The sequence below is a fragment of the Gorilla gorilla genome, chromosome 12 (assembly GCF_029281585.2).
Source record: "Gorilla gorilla gorilla isolate KB3781 chromosome 12, NHGRI_mGorGor1-v2.1_pri, whole genome shotgun sequence".
Classification (NCBI taxonomy): Eukaryota; Metazoa; Chordata; class Mammalia; order Primates; family Hominidae; genus Gorilla; species Gorilla gorilla.
Window position 1 is genome coordinate 118,876,615 of NC_073236.2, and position 17,957 is coordinate 118,894,571.

Below are 17,957 nucleotides of genomic sequence, written 5' to 3' on the forward strand. Positions count from 1 at the left end.
CTCCCTTCTCCCCAGAGACTCCAGTAGCCTGGCGTCATCACAGGGGCCAGACATATCCAACATGTTCCCAGCTTCCTGCCACTGCAATTTCAGTGTGCCTCCCTCTTCAGTTACCCAAATCCTGCCCACCATTCCAGAGCCAGTTCAATCTCACCCATCCAGGACCCCCGAGACCCCCATCGTACCACTATAGTTTAACTGTGGTGTAGACCCCACACTGGGCACGTTGCGTACGCTCATTACTGTCTGTGACGTCTGATTATGCCCTTCTCCTGGTCTGGAAGCTCTCGGAGGTGCTCCATAATACATGAAGAGAAGCAGTGCTGGTGTGGGAACGATGAGGTGTGTTTATCCACCCAGCTATCCGGCACTAGCACTGGTCTCAGCTTTCTGAGGTAGCACGTTCTGAGCCTTAGTCTTGAGAGAACATAAAGAAAACTTTTTTAAAAGTAGTAAAAAGTGGCTGACAAAAGCTGACCAAAAGCCTTTCAAAAGAAATGCTAAGTTATATCTAAGAAAGTTTACCCAAGGTCAGGCAAATATGAAACCTAAAGCTAGACGTGGGGAAGAACTTCCGGAGAGTTGCAATTCCCTGTGCCCCAGCATCCCCAGGAGGGCATGCCCACATCTGATTTAGAAATCTGTGTAAAATGAGTGAAGGGTTCCATTTCTTGGGCAGTGTGGGCACAGGTCTCTGGAGAGGTCGATGGCCTCCCAGAAAATCCTTCCTGCTTGATGGTTCTGGATCCTCAGCCACAGCTCCTAACAGCCATGAGGTTTGAGCCCAAAACAATTTATGTGTTTGTTTTTTCAGCCCCAAAATTTCCATAGAATCAATGTAGTCAGAGCTGAATGGGGCTAAGAGACCGTCCATTCCTGTCTTCTCATCACACAGATGAGGGACTGCCACCCAGAGCCGTAGAAACTGTCCCATGGCTCCAGTTCCCAGACCCTTCCTCTCTCCTACAGCTCCAAGTTCACTGTGCATTCTAAATTAAGATGTAAACATAAGCAGCAACACTCAACAGTAAAAATGAAGTGTGCATATGAAAGAAACCTATTCACATGGACCATATTACATTATAATCACGGTGTTTACTGCTTGGCTACCATCTGCCTGGCCTAGCAAGGGTGTCAGTGAGGAAGAGAGGACAAGGGGTACCAATCTGTGAACTACACATGGTTCTTGCTCTCCCAGCTTCTCTCTCCCATTGGCAAGGCAACAGGTAAACACATGAAAAATCAAATAATGCTATAAGAAAAAAATGTATTCAGGACAACAACAGGTTTGTATGAAGGCCTTTCATCATCGTTGTCCTACCTAGAAACTGAATGACAGGGAATCAGAGTCACAGCTATGAAGTCTAACTGGGCTGGTCCCAGACAAAGACTCAGTGCAGTAGGTGGGGCTGCAGCCAGCCCTGGGTGGGTGGAAAGATGACATCCACATAGGCAAGAGGGTGATAATTCACTTACGCAGCTCCTCACTGCACGTTGAACCCTGCTGACTTCTGGCTTCTCTCCCGGGAGGAGCTGCGACTCAACATTCTGACCTTATCTCTTGGGTAGCAGAATGATGGAGAAGGAAAGTTTCTTTTTGCTTCTCGCAGGGGTTAATCATCCATCTGGAATGCCTACATTTGGTTGACAATGGCTCACCCTATCATCTTCCTCCTGAACCATTCACCTAAATGTGCCATTTCTTTCCTGATATTTCTCATTTGTGTGTGTGTGTGTGTGTGTGCACGTGCTCACACATGCATGCTGTCACTGGGTGAACAGGCCACCCTGGGCACAGTTCCATCTACAATGTTTGAGGTTTACTTTCCAGCTTCTGGGCATCATTTGCAATTATAATGCTGTCATAGGCAGAAATGAGATAGGCTAATTAATCATTGTCAATACTGATCCCTATTTGCCAGATGAGATTTTGGAACAGCATGGCTGGGAATAATTGGTATAGATTGTATTTCCTTGCTTTATGTCACTGGAAATATTTATTTAAGCATCTTGGTCGCTATGCATAAATATCCTGGAAAATGGGGTATAGCTGAATGGTGCAGATTCATTCATTCATATTCAGCAAATTATGTTCTAAGCACCTACTTCAGTATGTGAACAGCACTAAACTCAGAATATTGGTCTGCTGGGGTCCTTTATTAGATTCCATGATTCCCTGAACTTGGCCAAGACCCTTCTGGTCAGCTGCAGATAGGCACAATGGATAGTTTTGCTTCTAGATAATGTAACTGGGACATTCAGCATTATCTATCGCCTTGAAATTCCTCTAGTCAGGTGGCTTTCTAATGGGTACCCAGAGCCCTATGACTACCCAGATTGATGGTGCACCCAACAGGACTTTGCATTTATGAGCTGATAAGTCACAGTCACTAGCTGAGATTAATCTGTGTGACACCAGAATGTGTCTCTACCTAAAGGAAAAGGGATGAAGGGTAATATCTTTGGTCACAAGTAATGTATTTCCATGTAGTCTTTGACAAAGGATCTAAGTGGATTTTGTAATTGAAGAAAAATCTACGCACTAATCTTTACAGCATTTCCGTGAGTGTATGCAAGTCAGCTCAACAATTCAACATTTGCTCTATGGGGTTGTGCTAGACCCTGTCAGGGGATAACTACTGCTGGCTGGGGCCCAGTCCAGGGAAGACTTGCCAAAGACCATCAGGAAAAGAGGGAAGCTGAGTCTTAGGTTTCTTCCTTTAGAGATGGTGACAGTCCTCTCAGCACCTCCAAGCATCTCACAATATTTCCCTGCCTCCAAATCATCAAATTCATTTTTGATCCCTACTTCATAAAAATTACATTCTCCCAGCACTTTGGGAGGCCAAGGCGGGCAGATCATGAGGTCAGGAGTTGAAGACCAGCCTGATCAACATGGTGAAACACCGTCTCTACTAAAAATACAAAAATTAGCTGGGCATAGTGGCACGCACCTGTTATCTCAGTTACTTGGGAGGCTAAGGCAGGAGAATCGCTTAAACCCAGGAGGCAGAGGTTGCAGTGAGCCGAGATTGTACCACTACACTCCAGCCTGGGTGACAGAGGGAGACTCCATCTGAAATAAATAAATTAATATATATATATATATATATGTATACGTTCTCTATTGATGCTGACCATTGGACCCTGGTTTCATCTGCATGTAACAGAGTAAGCTTGGACTTGTGCTTGTAAATTAAAGCTCGACACCTCTTTTGGCTTCTCTATACCTGAATATTCTTACTCATTCTCCTTAATGTGAATATGCATGGAAGCAGGACCATTTCCTCAAACACTAGCAGCAGCGAACCCTGTGGAAAGTCAGTCTACATAGAATAATTCAAATAAAGTGTTCAGAGAAATGGGGTTTCAGAGCAATTACTTTTTCCAGACCTTTCACAAATCAGTGGTGTAGGTATGACCAGCCTTGAGTTGAGACCTCTGTAATATCCATCTTTAATAACATTAATATGCTGTGGATGAGCAACTGATCACTGGAGGGAGTTTAGCTGCCCATAGGAGTTCACGGCTAATGACAATATCTGAATAAGGACAGGTGTGGAGCCCAGGTGCGGGAAGCAGGCGAAGGTCTTTCTGTGAGTCTCCTCTGAGGGAACTGGGTCTTTATACATAGTTACTGTTTCAGAATTGATCCTTCTGGAATCATCAGTCTTCACCAGTAGCTTGTTACATCTGGAGGTATCTCATAATTCAAACAAAGCTGACAAGTTGTAACAATGAGCACACACTGACTTATGCAACAGGCGCTGTCCACTTCCCATCCGCACTCTAAGGGGCTTGCTCCTGGCCGCCTCCCACTCGCCTTCCTGGGTGGTCCCCCAGCAGTTATACCTACCTGGTTGTCGCCCCCTCTATCCTACCACAATTGCTCACTAGCGGTTTCCTGCGTACACAGCTTGTCTCCCTAACCAGATTGGAGGTGCCTTGGGGACACAGCCAGCCTCAGACATTCATTCAGCTCATCATAGTGCCATCCCATCAATAACCCCTTCTGAGTGACCCTGGGTTAGTAAACTGAGTGTCCCTGAAATTCCACTATCGCTGATTCCCTACAGCTGGGCAGAGGCAGTGAGCGCTGGCTGAAGTTTCTGGTGGGAAATGGGCAGTGCCTAGAAGAGAAGGAAACGATGCATGAGAAGGTTCCAGATGTCTATGAGGAACATGACGTGTCCTGTCCACTACTCTGCTTTTCCTCGTCCGCCTCCCCACCACTGGAGGAAACCCAGAAGCTGGTGCAGGTAGGGAAATCCTCCTCTCAACAACCCAAGAACACTTTGCACAAGAGGGGTGCGCCCTGGGAGGTTGCTCTTCCCCAGAGGCCTCTCCTCGCTGGGGTTTCTTGAAGACAGACACTTGGACTCCTGCTGGGACCAGGCAGGCCACCCATCCTCAGGGGCAGAGACTGGTCACTCACCAGACCTCCCTGCATCCCCCTTCTCTCTCCTCCCCCAGCACGGGCTGAACCCCACAGCCACAGATTCTGATCAGGATTAGGGTGTGGGTGCAAATCCAAGGTCCACCAAAATGGAAAAGAAGTAACCCATAGGAACACGTCTCCACCAAGACAGGGCTCAGGACTGGTTCTCCACGTGGCTCCCAATTCAGCCCAGGAGAAGCAGAGATTTTGTCCCCATGGTGGGTCATCTGAAGAAGGCACCCCTGGTCAGGGCAGGCTTCTCAGACCCTGAGGCGCCGGCCATGGCCCCACTGAGACACAGGAAGGGCCGCGCCAGAGCATTGAAGACGCTCGGGGAAGGGAACCCACCTGGGACCCAGCCCCTGGTGGCTGCGGCTGCATCCCAGGTGGGCCCCCTCCCCGAGGCTCTTCAAGGCTCAAAGAGAAGCCAGTGTAGAAAAGCAAACAGGTCAGGCCCGGGACGCGCCCTTTGGACCTTTTGCAATCCTGGCGCTCTTGCAGCCTGGGCTTCCTATAAATGGGGTGCGGGCGCCGGCCGCGCATTCCCACCGGGACCTGCGGGGCTGAGTGCCCTTCTCGGTTGCTGCCGCTGAGGAGCCCGCCCAGCCAGCCAGGGCCGCGAGGCCGAGGCCAGGCCGCAGCCCAGGAGCCTCCCCACCGCAGCTGGCCATGGGCCCGCCGAGGTCCGCGCTGCTGGCGCTGCCTGCGCTGCTGCTGCTGCTGGCGGGCGCCAGGGCCGGTGAGTGCGCGGCCGCGCTGCGGGCGCAAAGGGAGCGAGAGGGAGCCGGCGGCACGAGGTTGGCTGGGGCAGCCTGGGCCTAGGCCAGAGGGAGGGCAGCCACAGGGTCCAGGGCGAGTGGGGGGATTGGACCAGCTGGCGGCCCCTGCAGGCTCAGGATGGGGGGCGCGGGATGGAGGGGCTGAGGAGGGGGTCTCCGGAGCCTGCCTCCCTCCTGAAAGGTGAAACCTGTGCCGGTGGTCCCCCTGTCGGGCCCTAGCACCCGCTGGGAAGACGTGGGAAGCTCACAGATTTCTTTCTCCTGTCTTACAGAAGAGGAAATGCTGGAAAATGTCGGCCCGGTCTGTCCAAGTAAGGCATCTGCGCATGGGGCGTGGAAGGGCGCCCAGCCCCGTGCCCTCTCCTACACCCTGGTCCCTGAGGGCCTCCCACTCTACAGGGCTGAGATGGCATCGTGGTGTGCCTCGCTCTGACCCCAGGAAGCAAGTTCCCTGAGCCTCTGCCCACACCCAAGGGATGCCAACTCTCTTCTACCTGGCCTTCTGTTCTGTCCCGAAAGTTCAGCCTGGGGGCGGGGGAGGGAAGGGATTGTCTCTCCGCTGGCCTGTGCACACTTTGAAGAAACATCACTGTCCTGTTTATCAGTGACTAGTCATTGATTCGAAGCATGTGAGGGTGAGGAAATACTGACTTTAACCTTTGTGAAGAAATCGAACCTCCACCCCCTTCCTATTTACCTGACCCCTGGGGGTTAAAGGAACTGGCCTCCAAGCGGGATCCTGTGTGCTGGAGCCGCGGGGCGGACTTCTGATGGGGCAGCACCGCCATCTAGTGGCCATCTGGCATCACTGCAGCTGGGCTCAGGACCCAGATGTTCTTTTTCTTCAATTGTTCAGAAAATTCCTCTCAACTACAGTGGAAACCTCCAGAAATTCTTTTCTAGGAGTTTGTTAAGTTAGTTACGCTTAATGCTTAATGAACTTTGCCTTAAGTATTTGGTAGTCTTAGAGTCACGGAATTACGGCGTTTTCAAGCTAAAAAAGCATTAGAGATAGTACTATTTGCGTAATGTTGTCATCTCTTAATTTACCAGAGGGTCTCTCATGCAGATTTTCTGAGCCCCATTACTTGACACTTGTCATTCCCTTCCGTGTGCCTCAGATGAGATATTCAAGACATGCCAGCCAATTTAAACATTAGCCTCAGCAAAAACATAATGGAGAAGTCAAATCTATAAAGGAAAATTAAGTATAAAGTCAATTAAAAAATAATTTGAGTTTAATTACCATTTTTAATTCTCTATGCCACTGCCCCTCTCTGCCTAGTATTGGCTGTCCTTGGGAGAGCTATTTCTGCTATGTGGCTGACGTATTTCTCCCCACGTTAGGAGATGCGACCCGATTCAAGCACCTCCGGAAGTACACATACAACTATGAGGCTGAGAGTTCCAGTGGAGTCCCTGGGACTGCTGATTCAAGAAGTGCCACCAGGATCAACTGCAAGGTATGGAGGATGCAGGCAGGAGGGACCTAGAGCCCACAGCTTTCCCCCAGCCCTGTTCCAGCGGGCGCCCAACACGCGACCTTCCCGGAGGTTGTGTACTGAGCAAACGCAGAACATCCCAGAACTGTTGTAATCTGATCAAAGCACTGGGACTTTGCCTCTGTTTGTAAGTCAGCCACATTGCTGAGATGTGGTCTGCCCCCACCAAATTTTGCAAGTCAGAAGTATTTTCCCGTTAACTTCCCAGATGCAATAGGAATCCATGATCTAGATTAGCAGCAGTGTGGGTCTGTAGATTTCAGCGTGAGAGAGGCCCAGTAGGTGAGCTATGGGAGGCAGGCAACTCGGAATCGCACTGTGAAATGCAGTTTTTATAATTTAAGTCAAACAGAATCTGTTGCTGAAAAATGAATGGAAAGAAGAAAAAAATATAAACATACAGTTTGTTCTAAAATAAAACTTTGCTTATTATTGAGACTGGTTGTACTCATGTTACGTACATGTGGAGCAGATCTATAGGCTGCTATTGGGGTTTGGGTGGGGAAGTCAAGCTGAGCAGTCACCTTTTTTTAGAGAGTACTGTAGCTCTTGTATGTGCTGTCCAATATGGTAGACATGAGCCACATTGGGCTATTTAAATGGAATGAAATTAAAAATTCATATTCGTTGTCACATTAGCTGCATTTCAACTGCTCAACAGCCACCCTGGCTACCGGCTCCCATATTGAACAGCACACATGTACAACATTTCTATAAAGTTATTTGAATAGCGCTGGATACTAAGTAGGAATCCGTTGAAACTCCAGCTATATGCAAAGCTCTAAATAGGCCCTAATAGATATAACCAGTTTTTTGGGTGACATTAAGGAGACATTTGCTGTGGAAACTAAGGATGGCCCTCTTCCTGCTTTCTGTTTTTCTTCTTCACTTTCACTCCGAGTCTGCGGCACTTCTATTTAACCACAGCTCTTTATAATTAAAGTGAGTAACTTTAGAACCAATAAAAGGACATCCTCCTTCCCGTGCCTAGGGGCAAACTTAAGAAACGTGTTACCCGGGAGGGGGAAAAGGCCAGCAATAGGACTAAGTCTAGGTTGGTGCACAGAGAACCCAGGAGGCATGTTGATAAGGCATGTGGTGTTGAGGCGCAGGCAGTGGTGTTCCCAGCACCATCCCCTTTGGTGCTCTGATTAGAGATTAAGCCCCGGGCTTCAGGGGCCGCCTCTCATTCTTGATAGACAACCTCAATGCTCTGCTACCCTGAATTCTCAGGTTGAGCTGGAGGTTCCCCAGCCCTGCAGCTTCATCCTGAAGACCAGCCAGTGCACCCTGAAAGAGGTGTATGGCTTCAACCCTGAGGGCAAAGCCTTGCTGAAGAAAACCAAGAACTCTGAGGAGTTTGCTGCAGCCATGTCCAGGTAAGGCATGTTGTACATGAGCACACGCATGTGTGTGTGTCCGCTGAGGTATGAACTTGTGTGTTTGCACCAGGCACGGATGTCACTGTAAGTATTTGTATTCCGTATCCATCGTGGATCAGGGAATTGCTGAGTTTTCACAATCATCAAAAAGAGAGAAGCATTAGTTACCCTTCCCTAGTTAGGTTCCTTTAAGTATCATTTTAATGTGTTTCTAAAAATCTCACGCTTTAAACTTCTTGAGATTATAAAACTGAGATGCTTTGTTTAAACAAGTGAATTCTTATTTAAAGAACTAGTCAAGACCAGTGCTTGGTGGTCTTTGGTGTGGGGTCCCAGAGGCACTGGCTGCTGTGGCCGGCACATGGCGGGGCAGGGTCTGTTCAGCGCAGGGCAGAGGAGCACCAAGGCTTCGGTGGCTCCCCTCCTAGGCTGGCATTCAGCCACTGCACGCTGATTGGCCACTGCAGCTGCATCTCTGCTGAGTGGTCAGGGCCCGTGTCGCACCCATTGTAAATATTTTCAACATCACCCCTGCCTCATCCTCAATCACAGTTTGTAGGGTCCTAGGTGTGTATGAATACAGGCAGGATAGAGTTGTTAACTTGGTAGCATCAGAAAACTCTGTCTGTATTAGTCTGTTTTCATGCTGCTGATAAAGACATACCTGAAACTGGGCAATTTACAAAAGAAAGGTTTATTGGACTCACAGTTCCACGTGGCTGGGGAGGTCTCACAATCATGGCGGAAGGTGAGGGACAGCAAGTCACATCTTATGTAGATGGCGGCTGGCAAAGAGAGCTTGTGCAGAGAAACTCCTGTTTTTAGAACCATCAGATCTCCCGAGACCCATCTGCAATCACGAGAACAGCACGGGAAAGACCTGCCCCCATGATTCAATCACCTCCCCCCGGGTCCCTCCCACAACACGTGGGAATTATGAGAGCTACGAGACGAGATTTGGGTGGGGACCCAGAGCCAAACCATATCACCATCCTTGCCCATTTTTCAGTTTTGCTAAACATTAGATTCAGATGCCAGCCCTTTCTTGCCAAAATAGGCTGTGAGGCTTCTTTCTTTCCTATGCTTTATTTTCTCCAAGACTTAACTGTATATGAGGGAGAGGGGTATGGTGGCAGGAGGAAAGAGTGGTTTATTTTTTGGCCCTTGGTCTTCTCCAAATACAGAAGACACTCCTGTTCTTGAAAAGGAGGGCTTTCCATGTTTGCATCTTCATGACTTTAACTGTCTTTTTAAAAAATTGACATACAATAATTATACATATTTATTGAGAACATAGTGATGTTTTGATACATGTAATGTGTGGTGATCAGATCAGAGTAATTAGCATACCCATCATCTCAAACATTTATCATTTCTTCGTGTTGGGAACTTTCTGAGAGGGTGTAGGCTGTGGGAGATAAGTCCATCACCTTTTCCTCCTGATGTAACCAGAGTGGCTGCAGCCAGGTCCTCAGAAACTCAGAGAGTACCCATTGGGAAATCCCTAAGACCAAAGTCAGCATGGGCTTCAGCCATGGCCTGACACCATACAAAAGAATGACTGTCCAACAAGTGTATGAAAATAAGCTCCAATTCACTGGTAGTCAAGAAATGCAAATTAATGTAACAACAAGATATTTATCTGCTTATACCCATCATACTGCAAAACTGGAAAACAGTGATAGCACCTGTTGCTGGCAGGCCAGTGAGGAAAAGTGTGCTGTCCTGAGCTGCTGGTGGAAATGAGAGCCATCAGGCAATATCTACTGTAATTTAAAATACTTAATACCCTTTGACACAGATATTTTAGTCTCTGGGACTCTAGCCCATGAAAATAAAAGCAGTAATGTGTGAAGATAGGCACATAAGGATGTTTGTTTTGGTATTGTTTGTGTGGTTTAAAAAAAATCCAGAAAGAGAGAGGGCAAATGCCATCAAATGGGGCAATGTGTGAATAAATTATATTTAGCCATGGAATGGAATGTTCTGCATGCAGCTTTTAAAAAATCTGTTAGAGCTATACCAAGTGACTCAGAAGGATTTTTGTGAAGTATAATTAAGTGAGAAAAACAAGATACAAGTATGCATAATACAATGCCACTTGTATAAAACAATGACAAAATCTTTGTATGACTCTGTTTGCACTTACCCATGTTTACAGAGGATTGTATGAGTGTGCAGAAACAAATGGAACAACAACTCGGGTGTCCGTATGGGGAGGATGGGCAAAGAGACTGATATGGGTGGAGAACAGAGCAGGGCTGGATGAGCCAAGCAAAAAAAGTTAAAACACGGCTGGACCTGGAGGCTCATGCCTGTAGTCCCAGCACTTTGGGAGGCCGAGGAGGGAGGATCACCTGAGGTCAGGAGTTTGAGACCAGCCTGGCCAACATGGTGAAAACTGTCTCTACTAAAAATACAAAAATTAGCTGGGTGTGATGGCACATGCCTGTAGTCCTAGCTACTCCGGAGGCTGAGGCAGGAGAATCACTTGATCCCAGGAGGTGGAAGTTGCAGTGAGCTGAGGTTGCGCCATTGCATTCCAGCCCGGGTGACCGAGCGAGACTCCATTTCAAAAAAAGAAAAAAAGAAAAAAAATAGAATCACCAAAACCTATGTATATGTGCATACTTTTTTGAAAATGTATGTCTATGTGTAGCTATATTCTATATTTACAAATAAATGATGTCAGAAGAACAATTGGTTAAAAAAATATGAGAAAAGAAACTTCAGTGCCACCCAGCTTACTTCCAGCAAGTTGTAATGGAGAAGGACATTTCCGTGACCATCCTCTCTCTGGGACAGGTATGAGCTCAAGCTGGCCATTCCAGAAGGGAAGCGAGTTTTCCTTTACCCGGAGAAAGATGAACCTACTTACATCCTGAACATCAAGAGGGGCATCATTTCTGCCCTCCTGGTTCCCCCAGAGACAGAAGAAGCCGAGCAAGTGTTGTTTCTGGTGAGGATTTAGAAAGCTGATAGCAGTGGCCCTTGAAATCCATCTTCATGTGTTAGAGACCAGTCCTACCATATACAAAGCAGATCACTGAGTCAGCTCCATGACTAGTTACATAGGAAGCCCTGGATTGGCATGACATACTGGTGCCCGAGGTTCCTCCTGCCCCTTAGGCTGACAGATCATCCCAAGCAGGCTTATCAGGTTGGGTCTAATTTTAAAACAGTTATTGAGGAGTCCTGGCCACCCCACCCCTGCTTTTGTTTGATGCTGTTCACCTGTGTTTGCTGGGTTATGGTGTAACACAGTAAATCCTGTGTGTATTTTAAACACCAAAAATAATGGGATCTGTTGCTGGTCTCTTTTACGAATTTCAGATTTCACTGTGAGACAGAATTCATTTCACCTCAGTCCCATGAGCACTTTTGTGTGTTCTGATTTCTCTACGACACCATACTGGGAGAAGACAGCGATGCAACCTGCGGAGGCCTTTCTGCAGACCCACCTTTAACTGGTTTTCTCTCTCCCAACTTGGGCTGGCCAGGCACTAGCAAGACCACACTCTGCATAGGAAGAAAAAGAAAGTCCCTCCCAAAGCTAGATTCCTTCTGCCTTTTCTTTCACGATCCCCACCCCATCCCTCCCAAGTACCCAAGGATGTTGCCCGTGTTGAATACATGTGGTTGCATCTTCTTCCTCTGTAGGATACCGTGTATGGAAACTGCTCCACTCACTTTACCGTCAAGACGAGGAAGAGCAATGTGGCAACAGAAATATCCACTGAAAGAGACCTGGGGCAGTGTGATCGCTTCAAGCCCATCCGCACAGGCATCAGCCCACTTGCTCTCATCAAAGGCATGGTAAGTCCCATGTCAGCACTGTCATGCACACCAAGGAGCATCCTCTTATTAATACAATTCCAGAATTTTTGAGCTAGTGGGCACCTTTGAGGACAGCCTGCCCAGGCTGTTTTTTATACAGACTAGAGATAGGACCCTGAGCAGGCATGGGAAGGTCTGCCCAGGCTTCATGGCCTGGGATCAGTTGAGCCAAGGCTTGAGTCAGGCTCCTCCCTCCCAGCCCAGAGCTCTGTCTTTCCTCCTGTCCTTCTGTCACTGGCACCAAACTGCCTCTAATCTCATCACTTGAGAGTAATGACTGCTCACCCCTGAGAAGGTTCCGGGGATGGATGCAGGGCAGCAAAACCACCTTCTTTTCTTTCCTGCACAAGGACTCCTTGTGCCAGCTCCAAGCCTCTGGTGTTTGAAGAAGTCCCAAGACCTGTGTTCTCCCCCTCTCCCTCATCCCATGAAGTGGAGTGACTTAGAGTGCTCCAGCTTCTTGTCCTTCCACCCCCAGTACCACCCTGACCAAACATGGCCCCACTGCCACCGGCCTGGAGCACCCTCTCCTCTCTGTTAACTGGGGCCGTGGAGCACCATATTACCTGAGCCTGCCTGACCCCTGCAACATCTTCCCTGATATGAGCCCCAGCCTGTCTCAGTGAACATGAATAACTTGGGCAATCACTGTCATGCTGGGTGCTGTTCCTGGTCATTGTCCTTAGGGTTGAAAACAGGGAGTCTGATGACCATGAGTGCCACAGTCAGAAGAGGATAATGCACCGGCTTAGGGGTCTTTTCTGAGCATCTGCTGTTTGCTCAACCCCACTCTCGGCAGCACCAAGGAAGGGACAGTGGCAGATGAACCATGGACCTTCCCCTCAGGATGCTTCCAGTCTAATGCAGGAGCCAGGTCAATAAAGTATACATGGTATACTTAATAAGGTGATAAGCTGAACAGTGCAGACAAGAAGTCCTGGGCCTGACCAGGAAGGAGAAAGAATTATTCATGTAGCTCAGTGGGCAACATTTCATGGAAGATATGGAGCAGGAACCCAAAAAATGCAAAGAATATGTAAATGAAAGAGACATGTAAGAATGGGCTTTTGGGCAAAGAAAAGTTACTGAGCAGGTGTGTGAGGGGCTATGTGGTGGGATGGGCACGTGGAGGATACAAAGTTTAGACTTTGTCCAGTGAGGGTGGAAGAAGAGGAGTCTACAGCTTGGCTCAGCTTTGGGGATGCCGACTTGTTGCACCCCCTGGTCTAAATGTCAAGTACCCAGTTATCTTCTTTCTCTGAGTTTATCTAGTGGTACAGGACTCCTGCTCCCTTCTACCTTGAAGGTAAATGCTTTTAACAGAAGATACAGGGACTGATCAAAATGCTTGTCTCCAATCTCTTTCATAGACCCGCCCCTTGTCAACTCTGATCAGCAGCAGCCAGTCCTGTCAGTACACACTGGACGCTAAGAGGAAGCATGTGGCAGAAGCCATCTGCAAGGAGCAACACCTCTTCCTGCCTTTCTCCTACAAGTAGGTCATGTGATGCACCCCTGATTTGTCATTTAATGGGTCAGTGTGAACTGAACATTTCTCAAGTGCTCTGTTCCAGGCAAACCTGTGCCTGGGAGGGAGGAATGGAGAGGGATAAAATGCCGCCCCTCCCTGTCCCCCTTTTTAAGCTAACAGGCCATTTGGCAGAAAAGTCCTAGGCATGCAAAACAATCCAAGACCAACAAAAGATATCTAAGACCCATTCTTTAAGGGCTGTAGATCCAGAAAACCTCAGGATCACTGCAGGGTACCCTGGTTAGAAAAGGTTTCATGGAAGATTTGGGATATTGACTGGAAACTTGTGTATCCAAATCCACTTTGAAAACTGATAATCAATGAATATATATTGAGTAACTGCCATATTCTTGGCTCTATGTTGTGGAAGATACGAAAGAATTTTGAGACATTGCACTAGTTCCTACCTCTGGCCACTCCAGACTAGTGGAGAGTATAAGGCATGCATGTCTTTTTGATGGGAGGATAACTAGCGTGACCAGGAAGAGGTGGATGTTATTCATTCAGGGCCAACAATGGCTGGATTTACCCATGCTTTGAAAGATGGGCAGGACTTGGGTAGATGCAGAGACAGGGAAAACCTTCAACATGGAAAGAATAGTATGTTCTGGCCATCCGTGACATGGTGTGCTTCCTTGGTTACCAGGAATAAGTATGGGATGGTGGCACAAGTGACACAGACTTTGAAACTTGAAGACACACCAAAGATCAACAGCCGCTTCTTTGGTGAAGGTAAGAGTTTCTGTCCACATAGTTGCTGGAAAATCTACTCAAGATGTGCCTATCATGGCTTAGCCACTTGCTGAGCCCTGTTAAATGTCTGCTGACTAACAAGTGATACGGACACTGGTGTTCTGGCTACCTCTAGTGAGAAAGCAAATTCATTTCAGGATGTCAAGTTGCAATGGCATAAAGGAAAAGAAGTTCCCAAAGCTACCTAGGCATTTGTAAATAGAAAACTGGAATCCTAAGTTTAACATGACATATTTGATAGAACTGACATCACCCATCCTGTGATAAGATCCAGAGCTGTCCCAGACGAGGTGGACCAAGTGGGAGAGAACCTTCAGAGTCCGGCCAGATAGTAACCTCAGGAGTCAGTGTTTAGAGGAAGAAGGAACTCTAGCAATCTCAACTCCAACCCTTACCCAGTATTGTATTGTATTTATATCTGTCCAAATTCCTTCTTGTACATTACCTCATTGTCCTTTTTGCTCATAGCAACCTGTGATGTCAGGTGGTAGAGATGTGATTTTATACCTATTCTACAGAGGAGACAGTGACACAGAGAGGCTTAGAGTTTGATGTAGTCAAGGCTGCAGAATATTAGAGGGGGGCAAATAAGTGCCAGGTTGTAATCTAAGCCAGGACTATTCTCATTACACCACATTTCCATGATGACTTTTACCTCTCTTCCTGGCATAGGTCACAGTAGGTGGTGGAGAGGACACAAAAGTGTCTCCCCTCCCCACAGGCTGCTGGTAGACCCAATTAGAAGAAATGGTGATAAGCACCCATGTGCCTGGTCCCAGTTGTAACCATGTCAACAGTAGCACCTCCTCACCAATTATTTCAAGCTAAGGGTAACCTGATGATAGACTCAGACAAGTCTGGATTCCACTTCAGCTCTACCTCTTAGACCCTGAGAGCTCTTGGGAAACCTAAGTTGCTCATCTCTGGGTCACAGTTCCTCATCTCTGGGTCTCATCTCTTTGTCTCATCTCTGGGACTCAGAGCTGAGATCCAGGGATGAGCAATTTACATGGCCCAAAAACTCTGTGGGTCTCAGAAGCAGGGCTGAATTTATCGTGAAATTGAACAATAATGCCACCCCACAGGGATAGGATGATGAGTCAGTGAAAACAAGTCCATCACCTATGGCAGAGCCAGATCTAGCAGGCATTGAATACAGGATAGTTTCCTTCCCTTTTCCCCTGTGCTGATACTCCACAATTTCCAGCTTCCAGTAGACAAAGATATGGTTGAGATGAAGAAAGCTAGACTTCCTTTGACACTTTCCATCTTCCAGGTACTAAGAAGATGGGCCTCGCATTTGAGAGCACCAAATCCACATCACCTCCAAAGCAGGCCGAAGCTGTTTTGAAGACTCTCCAGGAATTGAAAAAGCTAACCATCTCTGAGCAAAATACCCAGAGAGCTAATCTCTTCAATAAGCTGGTTACTGAGCTGAGAGGCCTCAGTGATGAGGCAGTCACATCTCTCTTGCCACAGCTGATTGAGGTGTCCAGGTATCTAATGGTTACAGCTCAACTTTTTATAAAACTGATGGTAACTGACTGAACTTTCAAACCTTGGCCAAATGGAGAATCTCAGGGACCATTTGGATATCAATCCAGTTAATCAATTAGTCAATCAGTTCATGATTGCTGGATAGAGAACTATCAGCTGCTGTGCTAAGAGTTCCATGAAACACACACGTGCATACTGTGTTCAAGGCAGCTATGTATTTGTGTGTTAAAATAGAAGGAGAATAGTTCCCACATTTTGATGGGTAACTTTTAATTCCTAGGTCTATTGCAGGTGCTGTCCAGAAGCTTATAGGCTGGTGGAGAGAGAACTCAGACAAAAAATATAATATGATTTCTCTACCCTTCAAGGCACTGGCTTTAAGTGCTATGAAGGCGAGAGAAGAGACTGAGGCTAGGAATGAGACCCAGCTAATGTTGGCCAGGCATATTCTGTGTGCTGGCCAAAGGACTGTGATAAGTCTTCTTGTTGCTACAGATCCACAGTCCCCTCTTGGGACTTTTCTCGATTGGGCTTCTTCTGTGGGTAATATTCCTAAGGAAAGCATCATGGTTCTGAGCTCCAAGTTGGGTTTTGAAAGATGGTTAGATTTGAATAGTGAATGAGGTGATTAAGGGCTCTCCTGGCAGAGGACACACCATGAGCAATATTTTATGTGCCCTGAAGGTGGTCTGTATAACTTTATCCATGTCTTTCTTCTCAGCCCCATCACTTTACAAGCCTTGGTTCAGTGTGGACAGCCCCAGTGCTCCACTCACATCCTCCAGTGGCTGAAACGTGTGCATGCCAACCCCCTTCTGATAGATGTGGTCACCTACCTGGTGGCCCTGATCCCCGAGCCCTCAGCACAGCAGCTGCGAGAGATCTTCAACATGGCGAGGGATCAGCGCAGCCGAGCCACCTTGTATGCGCTGAGCCACGCGGTCAACAAGTGAGTTTCCACACTGTATTTCTCCTCCAAGGAGCAGAGGAACATCGTGCACCTCTGTGCATCTCTGTATTAAAACTGAACCCCTCCTTCCACTTTCAAACTCTGCTCCTTACTCTTGTGTTTTTTCTTTATCATTTAGGGGTAATGACTTGAAATAAGAAATCAGCAAACACAAACTGAATTTTTAAAAATATTTTCTCTACATTATATTATAAAAGTTTTTGAACATAGCAAAGTTGACAGAATTTCACAGGGAAAACCCCTAGAAAACCAGCTATCTCCTACTATTTAAGTGTTATTATATTTGCTTTATCACATATACATCCATCCATTAATTCATCTTATTTTCTGAAGCATTTCAAAGTAAATTGCAAACATCAACACACTTTCCCCTAAGTATTACAGCATGCATATTATTAACTTCAGTTCAATATTAGTTAGCAGTTTTTTCCTCTGAATTTTTTTTTTTTTTTTTGAGATGGTCTCACTGTGTCACCCAGGCTGGAGTGCAGTGATGCAGTCACGGCTCACTGAAGCCTCAAATTCCTGGGCTGAAGTGATCCTCCCACCTCAGCCTCCTGAGTAGCTGGGACCACAGGTGCATGCTACCATGCGCTGGCTAATTTTTGTATTCTTGGTAGATACAGGGTTTCACCATATTCTCAGGCTAGCAGGTTTTTCTTTTGATGAAATTTTTTTGCTTTTTCTTTTTTACATTTTTATATAAATTTATGTGGAACAATTGTAATTTTGTTACATGAATAGATTGTGCAGTAGTTAAGTCAGGGCTTTCAGGGTATCCATCACCCAGACAACATATAGTGTACCCACTAAGTAATTTCTCACCATCCATCTCCCTCCACTTCCACACCTTCTGAGTCTCAATTGTCTATCATTCCACACACTATGTCCTTGTGTGCACATTATTTCGCTCCCACTTATAAATGACAACACGCAATATTTGTCTTTCTGTGACTGTCCTGTTTCACTTAAGACAATGACCTTCAGTTCCATCCATGTTGCTGCAAATGACATGATTTTATTCTTTTTATGGCCGAATAGCATTTTATTGCCCATACATTTCACATTTTTAATCCAATCGTCCATTGATAGACACTTAGGTTGATTCCACGTCTTTGCTATTGTGAATAGTGCTGCGATAAACATATGGGTGCAGGTTTCCTTTGGATATAATGATTTCTTTTCCTTTAGGTATATACCCAGTAATGGGATTGTTGGATTCATTGGTAGTTCTATTTTTAGTTCTTTGAGAAATCTCTGTATTGTTT

General features: G+C 46.7%; 1 protein-coding gene across 1 annotated transcript in view; it reads left to right on the forward strand.

Annotated features, from left to right (window-relative positions):
• Window positions 1–4,979: 4,979 nt before the first annotated feature.
• APOB (apolipoprotein B) overlaps window positions 4,980–17,957 on the forward strand; it is a 42,511-nt gene continuing 29,533 nt past the window's right edge. The window contains exons 1-10 of the mRNA XM_004028908.4: window positions 4,980–5,177; window positions 5,490–5,528; window positions 6,565–6,680; window positions 7,953–8,098; window positions 10,907–11,060; window positions 11,762–11,917; window positions 13,309–13,433; window positions 14,116–14,201; window positions 15,499–15,718; window positions 16,441–16,668. Of these exons, the coding sequence (XP_004028957.3) occupies window positions 5,108–5,177; window positions 5,490–5,528; window positions 6,565–6,680; window positions 7,953–8,098; window positions 10,907–11,060; window positions 11,762–11,917; window positions 13,309–13,433; window positions 14,116–14,201; window positions 15,499–15,718; window positions 16,441–16,668 (1,340 nt within the window). The 5' untranslated portion in view covers window positions 4,980–5,107. The remainder of the gene's footprint in view (window positions 5,178–5,489; window positions 5,529–6,564; window positions 6,681–7,952; window positions 8,099–10,906; window positions 11,061–11,761; window positions 11,918–13,308; window positions 13,434–14,115; window positions 14,202–15,498; window positions 15,719–16,440; window positions 16,669–17,957) is intronic.